The sequence below is a fragment of the Rhyacophila brunnea genome, unplaced genomic scaffold (assembly GCF_057557595.1).
Source record: "Rhyacophila brunnea isolate RB1 unplaced genomic scaffold, BYU_Rbru_1.0 scaffold_17, whole genome shotgun sequence".
Lineage (NCBI taxonomy): Eukaryota > Metazoa > Arthropoda > Insecta > Trichoptera > Rhyacophilidae > Rhyacophila > Rhyacophila brunnea.
The window spans coordinates 32,564,813-32,585,114 of record NW_028232827.1 but is presented as its reverse complement, the minus strand read 5'-3'; the positions used below and the strand labels follow the sequence as shown (position 1 = coordinate 32,585,114).

At 34.5% G+C, this 20,302-nt stretch overlaps 2 protein-coding genes across 5 annotated transcripts in view; one reads left to right on the top strand and one right to left on the bottom strand.

Moving 5' to 3' along the window:
- LOC147073966 (troponin C-like) overlaps nt 1-13,802 on the bottom strand; it is a 59,318-nt gene extending 45,516 nt beyond the window's left edge. Inside the window, exon 1 of the mRNA XM_085944813.1 lies at nt 13,646-13,802. The gene's annotated coding sequence lies outside the window, so the exon portion shown is untranslated. The remainder of the gene's footprint in view (nt 1-13,645) is intronic.
- LOC147073965 (neo-calmodulin-like) overlaps nt 1-20,302 on the top strand; it is a 106,310-nt gene that overhangs the window by 71,044 nt on the left and 14,964 nt on the right. The window contains exons 1-2 of one of the 4 annotated variants that reach the window (XM_085944809.1): nt 18,224-18,782; nt 19,596-19,805. The exons of 2 other annotated variants lie outside the window; for them this stretch is intronic. In XM_085944809.1, the coding sequence (XP_085800935.1) occupies nt 19,722-19,805 (84 nt within the window). In that variant the 5' untranslated portion in view covers nt 18,224-18,782; nt 19,596-19,721. Of the gene's footprint in view, nt 1-18,223; nt 18,783-19,557; nt 19,806-20,302 lie in introns of those variants that run through there. One more of the 4 variants, XM_085944810.1, reaches the window with a different exon arrangement.

Below are 20,302 nucleotides of genomic sequence, written 5' to 3'. Positions count from 1 at the left end.
TTGACTCAATAGGTAGGTAATAAGCTTTTTACCTACTTTGCCGTATTAATTTTATTAAGTATATTAGATATAATTAACTGCATTTGTTGATAATGTTTATTTACCTTTGGTGAGTGTGCATAGTACCTGAAGATGCCGTAAGTCAAAAACCGGGTCGCACAAAACGACTCAAATGGAATACATAGTACAAAACTTAAATGGATTAGATTATTTATACCTGTACATATTTAAAAAAAAAAACTTAAAGTATAGGTACATGCTAGTGTAATTTATAATACTATGGATTTAGTAGGTATTTTCCTTCAAATAAAAATGAATAGCAAACAAAGACGCGCGTAAAACACAAAATGTTTTGTGATCCGAATTAAATATAGTAGCGGCTTCCCAACGCTACCGATTGCAGACGTTTTTGGAAGTCGGGCAAACGAAGGGCGAGGGGAACAGTCAATTTTGTTTGACACACCGCTTATAAGCCGCTGGAAACGCTGCAAATTCGACGAGCGGCCAGACTGTCTACCGCTCACTCTCCGCGCTTTCATGGTGGTCCCCATACATTTTTCGGCTCCGCTCGACCTGGCCGCTTGTAGGCTAACCAAGGGCTAATGAGCAGGCTATCTAGCAAGAATAAAGAGTACCTAACCAAACATTGAGATGTATCATGGATACCAGACCAGACGATCAGAAGTCGACTGATATGCCCAAACTACAGTATTTGGACAGTATCAATAAGGATAATATGTGTCGCTATATTTCAAAATCAGCCAAGTCCATAATAGATGAATAAGAGAAAAATTTGTTTTCTCAAATACACAGTCACAAGGGTGAAAGTTTATATTATTTCGAGTATAGAATATTTAAAATTAATAAATTCCACATTTTGATAATGCAGAAATGTTAGAAAGCAGTAGTTCTTCAGCAATTCACAAAAAAGTAAAAAATACATAAAGGTGGACTTGGCTGATTTTGAAATGTAGCGACACATATAACAATAGGTGCAGCAACCTGAAGGACTCTGACCCAGGATAGAGGAAGAAGGATGAAGTATTTGGAGGAAAATGAGATCCGTCTTGGGGGGTCTATTTGACACCGGACAACTGGACGCCACGGAATTCGAAAATAAATAGACGTTAGGTACTTATAGGTACTTTAAAAAAATATATGTTATATTATTATTTATATTTAAATGATTATATTATGATTTAATAGTTGGTGAGAATGTAAATATGCATTCGTAAATAATGATTTAATCGTGCATATGTTTAAGTTCCAACGAAAAAAGAGTTTTTTTATTTTATATAAAGCCTTAGGCATGGTAATTCTCAATCCGCAATAAAGAATACATTATATTAAGAGTAAAATGAATTAAAACTACTAAGTAGTAGATAGAAACTTTTCGTTAAGTAGTAAATAGAAACTTTACGTTCTGTATACGTGTCTACGACAGTGCGGCGTCCAATTGTCCGGAGTCCAGTCGTCCCATTCCCGTCTTGGGTTATTAGACCACTAATGATGATGAAAATCAGTCTACTAATTAATTGAAAATTAGGAAGTTACATGTAAATGTAAATTGTAAAGGGTGGCGCACATTACCTATGTTTATCATTGATCACCTGTGTAAAAAACTATAACTATTTTGTCATTAATTAATTCACTGCAGAAAACTATAGATTTTTCAATAAAATTTCATTCACACAACAAGATATTAAGAATAATATAGTTTGTTGCTGAAAGACAACACCCTGCAGTTAAAGCGCGAACTAAATTGAGGGGCATGTCGCCTACTATCACGCCGTTGCAGCGACAAATTTAGTCTAGGGTTTCGTCATTTTGCAGAATATTTTGAACGAGCACCATCTCCGTAAATTCACTGAAGAATGACACTGATGAAGAGTACCAACTATAATGTATTAGTAATTTGAATTATTAATAATTTATGATTCATGCTAATTTCAATTCATTTTAACAGTTTCGACGTGTGCGTACGTTAAAATGACTTCCGTCATGACATCTATAGATAATATTTTGAACAGAATCCAACCTGCAGATCATAGATAATAGACAACATTCTTATAGAAAATACATAGTGCCAACAGCTAAAAACAAAAATACGTGATTTTGACATGTTATTCGAAAAATGTAGGCATGTAGATGATGATAAAAACGTTCATTAAGTCATGCAGGTGTCGATGCAGTGCAGTGTAGTTCAACGTGAGGTGACCTTATTGTTGTTCTGGTGATTTCGGCAGATTTTGCCAACTGAAAATGTTCGTTTGAAGGTTCAAAATGTGCTACGGGATGGGATCATGAGTCTGATAACATTTTAAACACCAAGAAAAACGACATACTTTTTCGCGAACCGGTAGCTTACAGCGACGTCATGTGATACTCCGCGACATGTACCTCAATTTGGTTCGCGCTTAAGGCTTAAGACGCAAAGTGTATTGTGAAACCAAAACGTTTGAAAACCTCTGTCATACGCCCTGCAGCTTAACACTCTCAATATAACGTAATTCGTTTTGTAATTATATTGTATTTACAGCATTGGATTAGCTTTTATTGCAGTTACCTGCACGTAAATAATATAAAATGCTCAAATAAAATGTTATGAAAACATCAAATTTTATGGCAACACCGAAGCGCAATTTATTTTATGAATGACTGTATCGGCATCTGATAAATTAAATATTTGGCACGTTATCAAAAGCGACCTCCTACTTGGCGTGATAAAATATTGCTTGTGAGAGAAAAGTTTGATGGCAAATGCAATAAAATATTGTTTTATCAACAACAATAGACGAGGTAGATATTTTATTAGCTTAATTAAGGTCATATATTATGTACTTTAACAGTATTTATAGGTCCTCAATTACCGAAAACGATAAAATTAATGGCAGGTTTTTGCTTGGGGTAGAAGAGATCTGTTTATTTAGTAGATTACTAATAAAATTTCAAAATAAATAAGACTGTCATTTCACTATAATATTAAATCTGATTGGCCGCGTGGCCTAAGCGTCGGCCGATTATAGCGTCGTGGGTTCCAGGTTCGAATCCTGGGTCTGGCAAGTACACATTGTTTTTCAATTTGTGTATGAGTCAGAGTAAGGACTTCATAAGTTGAGCAGGTGGCTGACATCCATTTCTCGCAAAAACATAATCTGTTAATACTTTGGACGCAGAAGACGCACACGGTGCGTAATGACCAGGCGGCCGATCGATGTAATTAACGTGCATTTTAAAGGGGGCAATTAAAATCTCATTATCTCTTCTGCAGCGAAAGCGTTAATACAAACCTCCACTCTGTAGAGGTCCATATTGATCCTATTAGGACCGGATATGGTCGGAAAAAATAATCTAACTTCGTCGGCATATTAACATAATAATATAAGTACTGAATATCTATAATTTAAACTTTATATTTATTGAAAACGTATTTGCGTAATTAATTTTGTATCAATACAATAAAACACAAAATTTTCTCGGGATTTAATGAATCTAAAACGGGATGCTATCGAGTGCTAAAATTCCTTGGCTAAAATGCTGATCAACGCAGAATTAAATGAATTTGTGGTTTAATTCGTTGTCATATTATGAACATTTGAAGTTTCCAATGCATTATCATTATATAAAATTTATTATGTAATTAACATAAATAATAAATGAATTTTGTCGAAACAGTTATTTGTAGGTTATAGGGGTATAATTTTTTAGACGATCTTGTCAATCAATTCGCATTAAAACTCTCAGGAACATGATGAAATAAAATAAAGTATGTATATCAGTCGATCTGATTAAGGATAGTTTACCGAAAATGCATTTTAATTTTAAAATCTATTAATATGGACGATTGCAGATTGGAAATTATTTGTTATCCTGTGTGTCAAACATGTGATTTTTTAAATAAAGTAGCGTGTCGAATCGGAAACCACTTATAGAACAATAATTTAAATACATCGTAATCATGGTAGACCTTTCTCAAATTCCACACTTCAATTTTTGAATAAAGAGTTTTAAGGAATTTGTTTTTTTTACATCAGACATGACAAATAAGGCACACGATCGCTCGCCAAATCGGAAATAGTTGTAGGATAATAATATATATAATGTAGATTATTATATTTATTGGCGTATAACAAACACAAAATTATTCTTACAAAATACTTTCTGTTGCACTGAAAATAATGTTCTAAATATTACAAATATATGATTGCATTATTAGCGTTGATTAACATTTAAATATTTCAACTATGGAGCCAAGTATCGAAACCGGTAACTTATCGAAAGAAAAGTATCGATTTTTATTTGACGGCCCTGGGTTCAGCTACCAGTAATATATTCCTACAATGAGAACACGGAGAAAAGAATATTATACATACAAACATGAATATTTAATATAAAAATAACAGTATCGAGGTAAAGAGTAGAGCCTGCAGAAGCAAAGTTGTTCTGTATCTACTTGAATACAAATCGGTGTTTTGCATATCCAAAAAGTTTTCATGAGAACTACTAACAAAACCTCCTTTTGCGTGTTTTTCCGTATTGCATTAGCAAGTATAAAATACATAAATATTATTAAAATAAACCATTTTTTTTATTCAGTGAATAATTGAAGAGTGACATTCCAAAATGTACTAAGTCTGAAATAATGATTTTGAGATAATCACGTTTTCGTGATTAGAAATAATTTACTTTTAACTTTTTCAATACTATAATGTTTGTAATGCTTTTATATAGAGACTCACAGGTTAACAAACGTATTAGAAAAACATACCATTAGAATCCTTTTTTTAAATGCATTTAACCATACTTCAAATGGTATGTAGAGTACACACTTCACAACTTTGCACTTCGGCTCTAGGATGAAAATGATGTAAGTAATATTATATTCTGAAAATATTCGTTTTATATACATTTTATCAGATTCGATCAAAACATGGAAATGTGTGATTTTCGATTAGGTACGTTTTGCAATGTCACTCTTCAATTGACAAGATTTAATATTATTACTGTAATCTTTTTTATTGCCCTATAACACTTGCTAGAGGCACCTAGCGGAGAAATGTGTATACTGCAATTTGAGACTTTTTTTTGATAATTTCCATTTTAAAGTGTTTTAATCACTATATACATCATATCTAAAACCATTAAAAAGAAAAATATTCGTTATTTAAAGTCAAAGATATTTCAGATAGGTCATTTTTGGTCATAATATTTACTATAAAATTGTTGTTTATTGAGGTTTATATAACTGACGGATTTTTTTTTTGATAAATTCATAGTTTTAAGGTTTTATATATTAATTTTACAAAACATCGATTCTTGTATCAAAAAAAACGGTTTTTAACATGAAATCCTTTCTATTTATATCAAATCAAACTTCAATAATGTAATCATACCAAAATTAAATTGGTTTTGATTAGGTATGTATATCATCATCATCATGATTTATGGCACTAGGTAACACACTCGATACGTCTTGGGCTTTTTCAAAAACTTCCTCCATTCTTGACGATCCAGCACCAACACAATTTAGTCGCTTAACTGATCATTCTTAAATCTCTTGTAGCGCACTCCTGCCAACTCAGCTTCGACCTTCTAGGTCTTGCGAATATAGCCCGCCTTGCTGGTATATCCTCCGGTATTTTATGCAAGTGGCTGATTCAGCGCAGTGTCTGCATTTTCGTATCCCACGTGAGATTCACGCCTCTATAAAGTGTGTACAGCTCCTCATTATACATTGACCTCCAAATAATGCCACTTTCTTGAACAGCGATTATGTATATATCGAATTGATTATGTAAATTAGATATATATATATTATCACAGACTGTTGTAATCAAATTTGGACTTATTATCAAGTTATTAAAAATATTTTTTCATAATTAAAAAAAACCCTTTTTTCTATGTATTGTGGGGTTTAGGTATAGTTAATTTGAATTTAAAAAAACTAATTTATGGCATCTGGAACTTGTATTCTAAGTTCAATGAAAACAAAACGTAGGTATGACTGACAAAGTGTGAATTGTTTTGTCGTGTGCTACATCAAACCTATTTCCCTCATTCCAAAAGTCACTCTTTGCCATTGCAAAGTAAAAATAATAGATAATTACTTTGATTCCTAACTAGCATCAGGATCTCTCTAAATTTTAGTCTCAACCTGCTTGCACTTGGAAATAATTTTAAGTTAAACATTTTTTAAATCAACGGACAATAGACAAGACTTAAAAATATAACAATATTTATTAAATACACGTCATATTAGAAACAAAAATGTTTGTGAGGTGTTTCCGAATTATGTATTGAGAGTGTTCACTTATTACAAAGATTTTTTCTTTGATCAAGGTCTCAGTAAACTGTCCTTGCGTGAATCACGAAAAATCATAGAAAATCACAAAAGTTTTGACGCATTTTCCGTGTAATACACTCATACGTCCTCTGAATATAAGTATGTAATAATATGTAAATCAAAGACATTGAAAAAACTTTGTCTATATAGTTAAAACAAGGTAAGTGCCTATATTATGAAACATGTTAGTCCTTGAGCGGAACATAATATGGACGTTTACAGAGTAGAGGTAATATTATAAGACTTTTTACACGGAATTGTTATTAGCCATTCACCCAACCCATTTGCCTCCCCGTTTACCATCCGCCACGTTGGGCCACGCCCAAGACCTTGGTTAGCGTGCACTAAAGTGTGCGTAATTCCAATTTAGATATTATATATTACGGTCAATTCTCGATGAGAAAAATACCACAAACTTTTTGAAAGCTGAGAAATTTTCCTTCATAGATATGGTCGCAATGGCCGACCGGTCCAACTGAGGGTCGAACCGACTTGAAAAGTTTTTTCGTTTCATACGACATATAAGGAAACTTGCAGAGATGTGATCCTCATTCTGCAATTCGTCACATAAACAAGTCAGTTTCACCCAATCCACTGGGCCCTTACACTAGATCAAGCAGGAATATAAAAATAACATGATTTTTTTGTGCCTTGCCGTGGGATAGAATTCGCGACCCACGACTGACTTTTGAGACTAGAGATCCACTAAATAAGCCACCGTGGGTGCTCTTCTTAGACAGAGCTTATTATGAAAGTGAATCTTAAAAAAATTGGCCATCTTTAAAGAGATTATCTGCCAGTCATATAACATCCAAGGTGCATTTTTGTAAAAACTTCATAAATCAACGCAATTTTAGATTTACTCAATGAAACAATTCTATAAATTTATAATATTAAATATAAATTTAACTTATCAATATAAAATAAATGACTATTTTATATTGATAAGTTAAACCCTAAAATTACTTGGCCATGTTATGAATATTATACAATATTGTTTTATTAATAAGTAAATACATTAACAATTTTGAATAAGACACGAAACATTACCTGAACGAAAGCATTTTGCATTATAATACAAAAGTATCTATGTGCTTTTTTTTAATTTTTCGCTGCATTATTGCAATTGTCGTTTTACAAATATAGGTTATTATATCAGAAACCAGTGCTTTATACTTTGGACTATTCAATTTTCATAAAAACAAATTTGTATTTCATTTCAAAAATTGAAATTTCAGAATTTTTAAAAAATATATTATTATTTTGGTTCAGTACTACTTTAGTGAAATACTTTTAAAAATAATACGTTTTCAGTTAAATTGTATTGTATTGCTACATGTCTCAAGTCACATTACACTCCATCTAAACTAATATCAACGTGAAGTGTGGATATTTGTATCTCTCAAATAATATAAAATGTTAGGTGTTTTCTAGAGTCGAAAAAAAAATATTACTTATCTAATGCATAGTAAGAAGGTTTGTGTTTTTTTCTTAAACTGAGTCTGTTAGACGCTCGTTTAAAAAAATGAAGATGACCTCTGCAATTATAGCTAAGTAATTAGATACAAAAACTTGAAAAGCAGACGCAAAAAAAGATGGAAAAATTTACAATAATTAATCACTCTCTGTCAGTTTTATACCCTAATCTCTAGACACAAATTTAATATCTTTAAAAATATAATACAGCTTAATCAAACATATTATTTTACTTTAAAATATTAATTTAGTATGTATCTTATTTCAATGACATGCTTCTGCTTTATATAATAACTAAAATACTATAAAAAAAGAGGAAGAAGCTAAGAGAGACATTCATTAGTAGTGGATCAATTCCGACATGAATGATGATAATTATTAATCCGATCACCGAATACAATAAAATTCAAATAATTCAATGGATTTATTGAACACGAAATTTAATATTCTGTATATCTCTGTATTCACGTCCACTCCAAATTTAGAACACTTCATTAAAAATCTCGTTGGACGGTGAAACAGATTACAGCTTTATCGTGCGGCTTCGACCGGTTGCCAATGCGTGGCGCTAGCAGAGGATTTTCTTGTTTATTTTCACTGGCACAGTAATCCTTGATTGTTTGTTGATATTTCACTAAAGTCAGAGTAAAGCGACGGCTTAATATGGCCAGTACGTTCACAGAAATCTGATGTTTTTTCAGCTCTTACATGCAAACAAACAATCATTTTTAAGATGGATAATTTGATATTTTTTGTATTATCTGTTTTTGGAATACTATTTTATTAATAAATACTTTTCATATTAATCGCCATAATTAGCAATGGGTTTATTTATTATTGGAATAAGGCTTCCTCATACCGCATCATTCGCTTATTTTGGTCCCAGATTTTTATTTACGCATCAGTGTATCCATCTAGTCTGTGTTAGTGCAGTCTTGTGATTGACCTTTATCTTGTCACGTATTCTTATCTGTCTCCTTGTGCATTAACTTTTCCGTCGTCCATTCATGTTAAACCCAATAAACAGCTATAAATGAACCTTGATTACATTAATGGTTCATATAAAAAATGTATCATTAACACGGGTAGCACACGTTGGTTAAACATTTTATTCCAAGGAACAAAATAGAAAGAGAATTTAAAGCGACCGGTTGATTTTCACTCCAGTACGTCCGACAATAATTATTGTTGTCTTAGATCAGGGATAGCGAACCTTTTTTATATGAAAAGATTGAAAAAATAGTACCGTGCCAGATAAATAAAATTGAAAAATAAACCAAAATACCTAAATGTGTTTTATACGATAGTTTATTATTGTAAATTTACCAAAAAAAGTACTCTAATATTTTTTAGAAATTTACGTTTGTTAGTTTTTTTTTTAATTAACTCAATAATTAATAATAGATTAAGATTATAAGAACCAAACTATTAATTATCATGCTTGAAGTGTCTATTTTGTATTTTAACTTTGACCGAAAACCATAACAAAAACGTTTTTCTGCGTCCTGTTAAATTTGACTTTTGTGGATTACGCCCTTTTTCCTTTTCACTGTCGAAGCGATTTTCAAAATTGAGCTACATTGGGTATCGGCTTTTGTACTTTAAATCAAAGTAGGTCTTACTTTGATTACTAACTAGATTTGTTGTGTTGTAACTTACGTGAACTTGCTAATAGTTTTTAATTAACTATTTTTTTTTTTATTCAACGAATAATTCACAAGATTTAAGACCTACTTTGGTGAGACATGAATTTTATGTCAGTACTATACTACCCAGGGCAAATGGTTGGCTAGGGCCTCAATGAAATGCACTAATGCCAATAGGTACATTTCTATAAAGTGTTGAGACGCTACTCTACAGATGGCCAACAAATCCTATCTCTAGCCTCCACGCGGCGTCCCCTGGGCAATGCAGATGTGGTGTGTCTTGTGACAGTATAACTCATCTGTAGCTAATAGAGAAGGGTTAAAGGCGAAACTCTGGCGCCTTAAAACGAGAGACCCCTTGGCTACGGGAAGGAAAACCCAGACAGAAAACCACACACCAACCCGTTTGGACAGCGTGGTGTGTTATGTCCAAATACCCCCATGGAACAAGAACGAAAATCTCGGCCCTTATTCTCCGGAGGCCAACCTGACACTGATCACGGCAGCAATCAGCAAGGGAAGGCAGAGGGTGCTAAGAATCCCCGGAAAGACGGTAACGGCTGCCTACCGATGACCATTGCCACATATAACGCGAGAACATTATCCAGCAACGCCAAACTTCTAGAGCTCGAAGAAGAACTCGAAAAAATCCATTGGGATGTTGTCGGGCTCAGCGAGGTAAGACGACAAGGAGACGATATCGTCAATCTCCACAGCGGACATGTACTCTGTTATAATGGGACTAAGACCGGACGCACAAGCGGTGTCGGATTTTTAATCCACAGACTCTGGAAAGATCGCATAGTTGAATTTGATTTCTCCTCAGATAGAGTAGCAAGTTTAACACTTCAGCTCAGCAAAAGATACCAGATTCTGCTTTTGCAAGTTTATGCGCCCACTCAAAACTCACCTGATGAAGAAGTGGAGGAGGTATATGAAGAAATCAGTACGTTGAAAAATAAACGGAAATGTCACTTCACTATCATCATGGGGGACTTTAATGCACGAATCGGATCTCAACACCAGGATGATGTAGCGGTCGGGCACTTCGGACATGGCACCAGGGATGGCCGAGGAGACATGTTAGTGGAGTTTGCGGAAAACCACAATCTCTACATCATGAACTCATTCTTCAAAAAGAAGCCTTCCCAAAAATGGACATGGCGAAGCCCAGCAAAACGAACCAGCGAAATCGACTACATCCTCACCGACAAGAAGGATATTTTTCTGGACTGCACAGTCATTAACAGATTTAATACTGGCAGCGACCACCGAATGGTAAGGTGTAAAGTACGATTTAACATCAAACGTGAGAGATCCAAACTGATGCAGAAGCCCAGAGTCCGCAGAGGCTTGAGAAGCAGAGTCGAATTCCAACAAGAGCTGGAGAACAGGTTAGCGGCTTTCCAGGCTGAAAATGACCCCATCTCCCTACAAAACACCGAGGCAATAACAAAAATCATTCTAGATTCTTCGGAAGAGACAGTTGCTGCTGTGGTTGAACGAGTAAGCAAACTTTCAAAGGAAACGTTGGATCTTATGAAGCTGCGTAGGAGTACAAAAAGCGAGCAACAAGTTGAAAATGATCTCGAGTACTCCACGCTGTGCAAAACTCTACGTAAAAACATACGAGAAGATCTTCGTAAGTTCAATATGAACCTTGTTGAATCAATTGTTGCGTCAGGAAGGAGCTTACATAAGAACAAGCAGCATCTGTCAATAGGGAGACGGCAGATCACGACACTAAAAGCGCAAGATGGAAGTATCGTGCGTAACTGGGATCATCTACTGGATACTGTTGTAGAGTTTTACAGCGCTCTATACAAAGATGACACTGACATCAATTCAGATCTTCCGGTGAACGGAGAATATGGAGATCCTCTTCCCGAGGTTACTACCACAGAGGTGGAATATGCTATAATGTGCATGAAGAGTGGGAAAGCCCCGGGAGAAGATGGGCTGACTATCGATGTTCTCAAACGGGCCGGGAAGACGGTGAGCGAAGTGCTCGCACGTCTGTTCACGTCTTGTCTGCACGAAGAGAACATCCCAGAGTCATGGAAAAATGCCTCCATTATTATTCTCCATAAGAAAGGAGACACTGAAGATCTGAAAAACTATCGACCAATTAGTCTACTGCCAATTCTGTATAAGGTTTTCACGAAAATACTCTCAAACCGTCTCGAAACAGTTCTAGACGAGAACCAACCAAGAGAGCAAGCCGGATTCAGAAGAGGCTACAGTACTATGGATCATATACAGGTCGTCAGGGAAATCATAGAGCGCTACCAGGAATACAAACTGCCATTATATCTTGGTTTTATAGACTATGAAAAGGCGTTTGATTCCATCAAAAAATTCTCAATTATAGACGCCCTTAGCAACCAAGGAATTTCCAGACGCTACATAAACATATTGAACAGTATATACAGTGATGCCACAGCATGCGTGAAACTCCACAAACGGTCGTGTAAATTCCCCATTAACAAAGGTGTCCGGCAAGGTGATACCATTTCACCTAAACTATTCACCGCTACTCTTGAGGACTTATTTAGGAAACTTGATTGGGAGGAAAAAGGTGTTCCAATTAATGGAGAGCACCTCAGTCACCTGCGCTTTGCAGATGATATTGTTATACTCTCACAAGACCCGAAAGACCTCCAAGGTAGAATGCAAGAACTCGCGGATGTCAGTCAAACGGTCGGTCTAAAGATAAATGTCTCAAAGACAAAAGTGATGAGTAACTGTTTTTCGGACCCTGCGATTATCTGTATTTCTGGCACCCAACTCGAGCAAGTCAGCAGCTACGTCTATCTCGGACAGCAGGTGTCCATAGACGGAAGCATGCACGATGAAATTGCTCGAAGAACAAAGCTGGGATGGAGTGCTTTCGGACGTCTAAATAGTATCTTCAAGAGTGACCTACCATTATGTCTTAAGCGTAGGGTGTTCAACCAATGTGTGCTACCCGTGCTCACGTATGGCTGCGAGACGTGGACCCTTAACACGAGAGATGTCCAAAGATTAAGAGTCACACAGCGAGGCATGGAGAGGTGCATGTTGGGCATCACGCGAAAGGACCGCAAGAGAAACGAATGGGTTAGGAAGCAGACAAGAGTACGCGATGTAATAGACGTTGCCAAACAGCTGAAATGGAGATGGGCGGGGCACATTGCTCGCCGAAAGGACGGCCGCTGGACAAATGCCGTCATCCAATGGTACCCAAGGGGTACGAAACGGCCACAGGGTCGCCCTAAAAGCCGCTGGATTGACGAACTGGTAAAGTTCGGCGGAAATACGTGGCAGCGAATGACAAAGGACCGAGAGAGTTGGAGAAAGCTTGGGGAGGCCTTCATCCAGCAGTGGATTGACCCCGGCTGATGATGATGATGATATCCTACGTATATGTTTTTAAATCATTGAGTTATATGTTGTTTGTCTGATTTCAATTTATTTATTTGGGTTTTCTAAAATAATTCAAGATGCAATTTATAAGAAAATCTCACATACTATATTTCAATCAAACCATTGCCAAAAAGATTTTATACCTGATGATGATTTGATACTAATAATTCATCGACGAAAATAGTTGTTCGCAGTCATATGTTCACTCAAAGATGGTAAAGATTTTTTTTTGACGTATAGGTACATTCTGTAAAAATATTTTTTATTTTCTGTTAAGTACTATTATCTCCGGAACATTTCACATGCTAATATCTTAAAACACAATATTATCGTACTGACGTTACCATAGCGCATGACTTTTTAGTAGGATTATTTTAGTAGAACGAGCGTGAAAACATGTCAAAAGTGATCTGAACAAAATAATTGAAAAATCTATTTTTAAAATGCTTTACTCTCAACGAATGCAAATAAAAATAATATGGGACATTTTAGAATTTTAGATTCTTTTATCTGGCAAGGCCGAATAACATATCTGAACAGAGCATGTGTTTGATTATCTATTAATAGGTATCTGAACTAATTTTAAAACGTAATGCACAGAAAGTTGTTCTCAGCTTAATCTGGTGCCTTAGGTATGTAATTATATACTATGTTACGCATCATAAACTTAGATACTAAAAGAACATTGAATATTTTTAAATATTTCTTGATCATAAAAAAATGAACTTACCATTTCGAGAAAATGTCCATACTAAGAATATCATTGACTTCTTACCTTGGATGGGGCGGATATTATATTTTGATTTTTAAATGGCGAATGCGACTCACTACGGAGTAATTACACACCCCTTCCACTTTCCACGCCTCGTTGCATACACTACGGACCCCCGCACTTTTTCGCGTACATTTTCTATACCCAGAAGCTCCGTACTATGATTATATCAATAAATACCTGCCCCGCAGATGAAACCATTGGTGGTATGCTCACCTACCACTCGTAACGACCAATCCAGCACCCACAAATTATTATCGTGTGCGCGTAGGTCAACATAACTAGTTATTTGAACCATTCGTATATGTTTTTGTATCATCTAAACATATTACATAACAATATTAAACTTACAAATTAATAATGTAAGCCAGTTCTTCGTAAACTCATTGGCGGGGGGCCACGATTTATTTCTGTAGAACTATAAATATTTTTATTTATATAATATTTATCACAACATCCTTCTCATTAAATTGTATTTGTAGGCTTCACGTATGGTATTTTTTCTTAATCGACTAAAATAACTTATTTTTCGACGGAGGGGATCGGGGGTTATAGTTTTTCAGATTTTGAGGGGCGTTACAAGCGATATTCCATTCAATCTAGGTCCCCTCCTACCCTAATAATTAGTGTATAATGTATTACAATGTGACAGGACTAGAAGGTAACTGCTTTTTATGTAGATATTATCAAATATTTCTTCTATTATATATTATTATCTTTTTCTATAGATGTTAAGACATAATGGTAGGTCACTCTTGAAACTATTATTCAGACGTCCGAAAGCACTCCATCCCAGCTTTGTTCTTCGAGCAATTTCATCGTGCATGCTTCCGTCTACGGACACCTGCTGTCCAAGATAGACGTAGCTGCTGACTTGCTCGAGTTGGGTGCCAGAAATACAGATAATCGCATGGTCCGAAAAACAGTTCCTCATCACTTATGTCTTTGAGACATTTATCTTTAGACCGACCGTTTGACTGACATCCGCGAGTTCTTGCATTCTACCTTGGGGATCTTTCGGGTCTTGTGAGAGTATAACAATATCATCTGCAAAGCACAGGTGACTGAAGTGCTCTCCATTATGTCTTAAGCGTAAGGTGTTCAACCAATGTGTGCTACCCGTGCTCACGTATGGCTGCGAGACGTGGACTCTCAACACGAGAGATGTCCAAAGGCTAAGAGTCACACAGCGAGGCATGGGGAGGTGCATGTTGGGCATCACGCGAAAGGACCGTAAGAGAAACGAATGGGTTACGAAGCAGACAAGAGTACGCGATGTAATAGACGTTGCCAAACAGCTGAAATGGAGATGGGCGGGGCACATTGCTCGCCGAAAGGACGGTCGCTGGACAAATGCCGTCATCCAATGGTACCCAAGGGGTACGAAACGGCCACAGGGTCGCCCTAAAAGCCGCTGGATTGACGAACTGGTAAAGTTCGGCGGAAATACGTGGCAGCAATCGACACAGGACCGAGAGAGTTGGAGAAAGCTTGGGGAGGCCTTTATCCAGCAGTGGATTGACCCCGGCTGATGATGATGATATAGATGTTAAATAAGTTAATAATTATTGTTCCTACGCATCTATCCTATGCACAAGACTGCTATCAGTCGCTGTCGGCGGCTATCCAGAGTAGTTTTTCATATTTTTGTATTGAAGTAGGTATTATAATTTTTACAATAAGTTAGTTGTAATGGCTCTTGGCTGTGCTAACTTTTATAGCAGTTTTGACGGTTAAGTTATTGTAACATAATACCTCAATACAAACATAATAATATAATATGATAACTGCCGATAGCAGCTTGTGTATATACTAGATGCGCTGAAGTCTGAAAAAAAATATGGTAAATTAAAAATTAGTACATTATTCCTACACTATAAATATTATTCGACTTCAATTGATCTTAAACAGCTGATAAATTATTATTGTTTGACTTAACAGAGGAAGTTGCAATGAAAAATAATCCTTGAACGATTGATATTATGTCGTAAACAATCTGTTCTTATTTTAAAAACTTGGCTTCACCTCACTGTATTACAGATATGCCGTACTTGCATTCTATTATTTTATGTTTGTCTATTTGATAACAGAAGGTGAACAAATACGTTAACCTACATAAAATTGGACATTGACAAAAAGAAGATTGTTAGGTCGGTGGAGTCTAGGAATTTTACCAAATCAAATCAATTCTTCAATTTATTTATAAGATTGTGAATGTATTTTCAAGGATTATAATATTCAAAATGGCTGTTTATTATCATCACGCAGTCAACATTTCCGCCACAATAAACGCGACAGTCTATTTTAATATACGTTAGGAGGACAGCGCCACACATAATTATTAAAGCCGTTGTCTATCGTAAACAATAACGTATCTCAAATTAAATGCTAGTCATTGATTATACTATTACCAAATAATATTATAATTCATTGCCATTTTTAAATATGTATCAAAAAATGCTATATTATTAAAAAAAACTAACATGCGTTGTTAATACTAATATTAATTAAAGACATGCCACTAATTTCGCGGCGTAGTCAATAAAGATTAGCGTATCGATGGTTTAATGTTAATACCCCGTATCTGACCTATATGACGAAAATTACTTTTTGATGTACCTACTAAAAATAACAAAAATACTGCCCATCGACTGCGAAATTCCCGTATCTGTAGTTATTTTAACAAAAATTAATATATATCTACATCAATTTTAGTAATTTTCCGTATCTGAACATTGCAGGAATAAACCTGTAATAGCCCGTATCTTGCCTCTAAGCTGTCAAGCGTGTTGCATGACGTGTGTTGAATTCAGCTTCAAAATGACACATTTTTATTTAAAAGTAAAACAGTAAGTAATATAACAAATTTGGATGTTTATCTTTATATATATATATATAATATATCACGTTAAATTGGATAATATCATTATGTTAGGCGTTATATGCTTTGAATTATCACTTTTTATTGTACCGTTTATTGGCATGCTATGTAGGTAGTTACAACATAATATGTGAACTATTAACAGTCAGATACGGGATATTAAATATTTAGCTTTTTTAGCTTCCTGCACAATTTGTAAAAAGTCATTTACTGTATATTAACATTAAGCCATCGGTATACTATATTGTTATAGCATTCGCCCACTAGAACGTCTGATCGTTGTATCCCTGCTATATACACCGACTGTTTCCTGACTTCCTGATAGTGGGATATGTATGGGGTGTAGCAGGGTATTACGGTCAGAATTTCTAGTGGGCGCACAGCATCAATCGGTTAGTCAAATTTAATGCACAATAATTGGGGTTCTCTGAAGAGTAATGGAAGACCGGTGGTTGTTGAGTGGATTGAGTTCGAGAGTTTATTTACCGAATAAATAATAAGTACAATGACAAATGCGACAGATAACAGTACAAGGTAAAAGATGTTCAGTCCAAGGCGCGATGATAAAGAGTGTACTTCCATCAATTGTTTTTAGCTGTTTATTGAAGTACTCGCAAATGAATTGTTCTGAAAATGAATATACAATAAATTGCGGTAAGCTATTATTGAAGTGTGTCACAATATTTGGGTAACACGCTTAGTATCACGTTGCTGCAATCTTTCAGCGTTTGCTGACATGGCCTGGGGTTGTTGACTTCCTTACACATAATTACATTTATTCGATCTAATAAGATATTTTGTAATAGTGTTGAAATATCGACTTCACCTGTTTAGAGCAGTAAAGGCTAACATAAATTTCTCGTAGCAAAAACTGCTAGGTTTCCTCTTTGTGAGGTGATCAAGATCCACATGGAATTATTATAGTCAATGAAAAAAATTCACATAGATATTGGTGGCGAAAATAATTTTTTTGGCAGAGATAAATCAAATGTATACAGTTAATAAACTTATATAGTTACTTAACGTATTAATTGTGCTAGGTAGGTAGACAGTAGCACTAAACTAAGGCAATTTATTCGGGCTTATTCGGCTCAAGCTCCGAATCTTTCATATTATATTTTATTTTTAATTGTACATATAATTTTATGATACTTGTGATAGAGATCATTAGCTTCATTTTCAATACTTCATTTTTATTTTACATAATATAGTGAACATGACACATTCCAAATTCAAAACATTCACAACAATAGTAAATTTTAATTATTATTATTTAATATGGGAATCACATTATAACAATATAATAATATATTTGAAGTGCCTAGTTTCAAATCCCCCTAAAACGGTTTTCGAAAATTTTTGAGCTAGATATAAGTATTGTATTTAGATGGATATTTTTGTTACCTATATGATGTATTTTTTGTTAACTATCAATTCATGGTGGAAATGCATTGTATTGTTGTTTAATTTAATAAATCGCAATTTATTATGGCCAAAAATTGAATTTTTAAAAACGCCAAAAACCGTCAATACGTAATTATGATCAAAAATTAGGGTAAATTTCAAAACCCGCTAAAATGGTTGGGTGTGCTTTTCAAATACCCCTAAAAAATGTGACGAATTAAAAAATAAATACATAAGGTTCACAGATTTAATAGATATGAGTTTTTCTCAAAACTACCTAAAATACTTTTCTCATTTTTATCAGAACTACCTTAAATCGTTTTAGGGGCTTTTGAAAGTAGGCGCTTCATTTATCCAATTTTTATTAAATTATGTTTTACGAGTCAGTGTCATCGTTCAATAATCTCTTAATACAATTACTGCTAACCTTTTAATTACCATATTTATATAACACATTAATTGCATTTAATGGCCAACGACTCCAAACGCGCCAGTCGTGTTAGCACTAAATGAGTTAGAAGTCTTCCCCGCAGTGACGTTGTCATAATATTTTCAAAACTACAGATGTTGTGACTTACTCCCACGAGTCCAACGTTCCGTATCACACTCTTCATAATTTATTTGCTCTTCATATATTTTTTAAGATACGCTGCTTTGTGAAATGACTACCAATATCTGTGGTGACCTATCCCGGCCCACCCAATTGCCCACCGCGCCACCGACTGATCTGCAGATTAAAACTCCAATCCGATAAATCGATTCTATTAAGGGTCAAGTTTGCAGTTTATGCGTGTATATTTAACCGGGAATAACCTAGTTATGTCGGAGTTTATTGGTTAAACTGTGCTTGTGAATGTGAAAAGATAAAATAATTATTTATGATCTGTTTAGTGCGAGTTTATTTATATCAGCTGTTGGACGGAATTTCAGCCGTAAAAATTGCGCGGGAATATATGATATTTCAAATATGTTAATAATTAGTGTTAATATAACTCAAGTTTTATCAAAGCTCAATTTTAAATATTGAAAACATAGAGAGTTATTTAAAATATTTAATCTAAAACGTTATCGTATAACTCTTTCAGTATACTAAACTTACGAATTACTTTAATGATAACTTGTTTACTTTAACTGAAAATATGATGAGCTTTGAGCAAATTAAGCTCGAGTCTAATTTGCCCAAGTAGGTACCACTCAATATGTCACGTTCGGTATCAATCAAAGCTTAAACCGATATTATATTGAAATATGAGATTGTCAATTATTGCAAAAAGACCAAAGAATGCTACATACATTTGCGATATCTGATAGCAAATAAAATTATCAAATATATCCGTGACTAACTGTCAATAATTTTTCGTGGAAAGATAATATTTACCACACTTAATCCACATAATTAAATAAGGATCAAGACCGGTTTCTTTTGTTTATTGTGAAATTTTCAACTGATTTCAATTAGATATTCCATAGACGAAACGGAAAGTAACTACGATATATTTTGCTTTGTTTTAAATCAACTTGCAAGATTTTTTTTTATATATAGTCAAATTCATATGTATTGTAAAAACGAAGTATTTCAGTTAAATAGGTATAAAATTATCTATATTTTTTATAATACGTAATTGCTCAATTATATTTTGCAAATAATTATAATGAATGATTCATTAGTATTTATGTGCAATAAAAATTACATGAGGTATCTAGATACATAAATCAATGATACTGAGAATATAATCAATTAAAACAGTGGTGTTAAAGCTCATTACAAAGGACTTAAAAGCCTTTGATTTAAAAATGGCTGCCATGGACGCGAAATATGGAAAAGAGTACCGACGTCTTCGCAGGATGACCAGCGATCTTCAGATACGTCAAGTCTCTGTAAGATCAATTTTCAATATGAATCATTTGACAGCTATTTAATATTTTATTATTATTAAGAATTATTGTTATTAAAGTTAGGGAAATAAATTATTACGTGGTAGGTTCAGTGTTCAAATTTGTGTCAAAATTGAAATACTAGAACCATTCCAGTCAGGCCCATTAACAAATAGTTTCTCAAGTAAATTATCGTTGAATAATATATATATAGGGTAAACCGGGATTATTCCGGTAATTCTAAACTATTTAATTATTAAACTTCATGGTGGATAAATTTAATATGAAATTTCTAAAATATTATTCATTAAACATTATTAGGTGATGAAAAAGGCCAATGAAAAATTTTGAAATATAAAAAGATGTTAGTTTGCATACTTTGACCACACCATGTGGCATTCCGATAAATATCAAGTTCTCCATATCATCCTTGATGGGAAGATCTCCGGTAAGTGAGGCTCAGATAGAACGCCCTGGCTCAAAATCCTCAGAGACGCTTA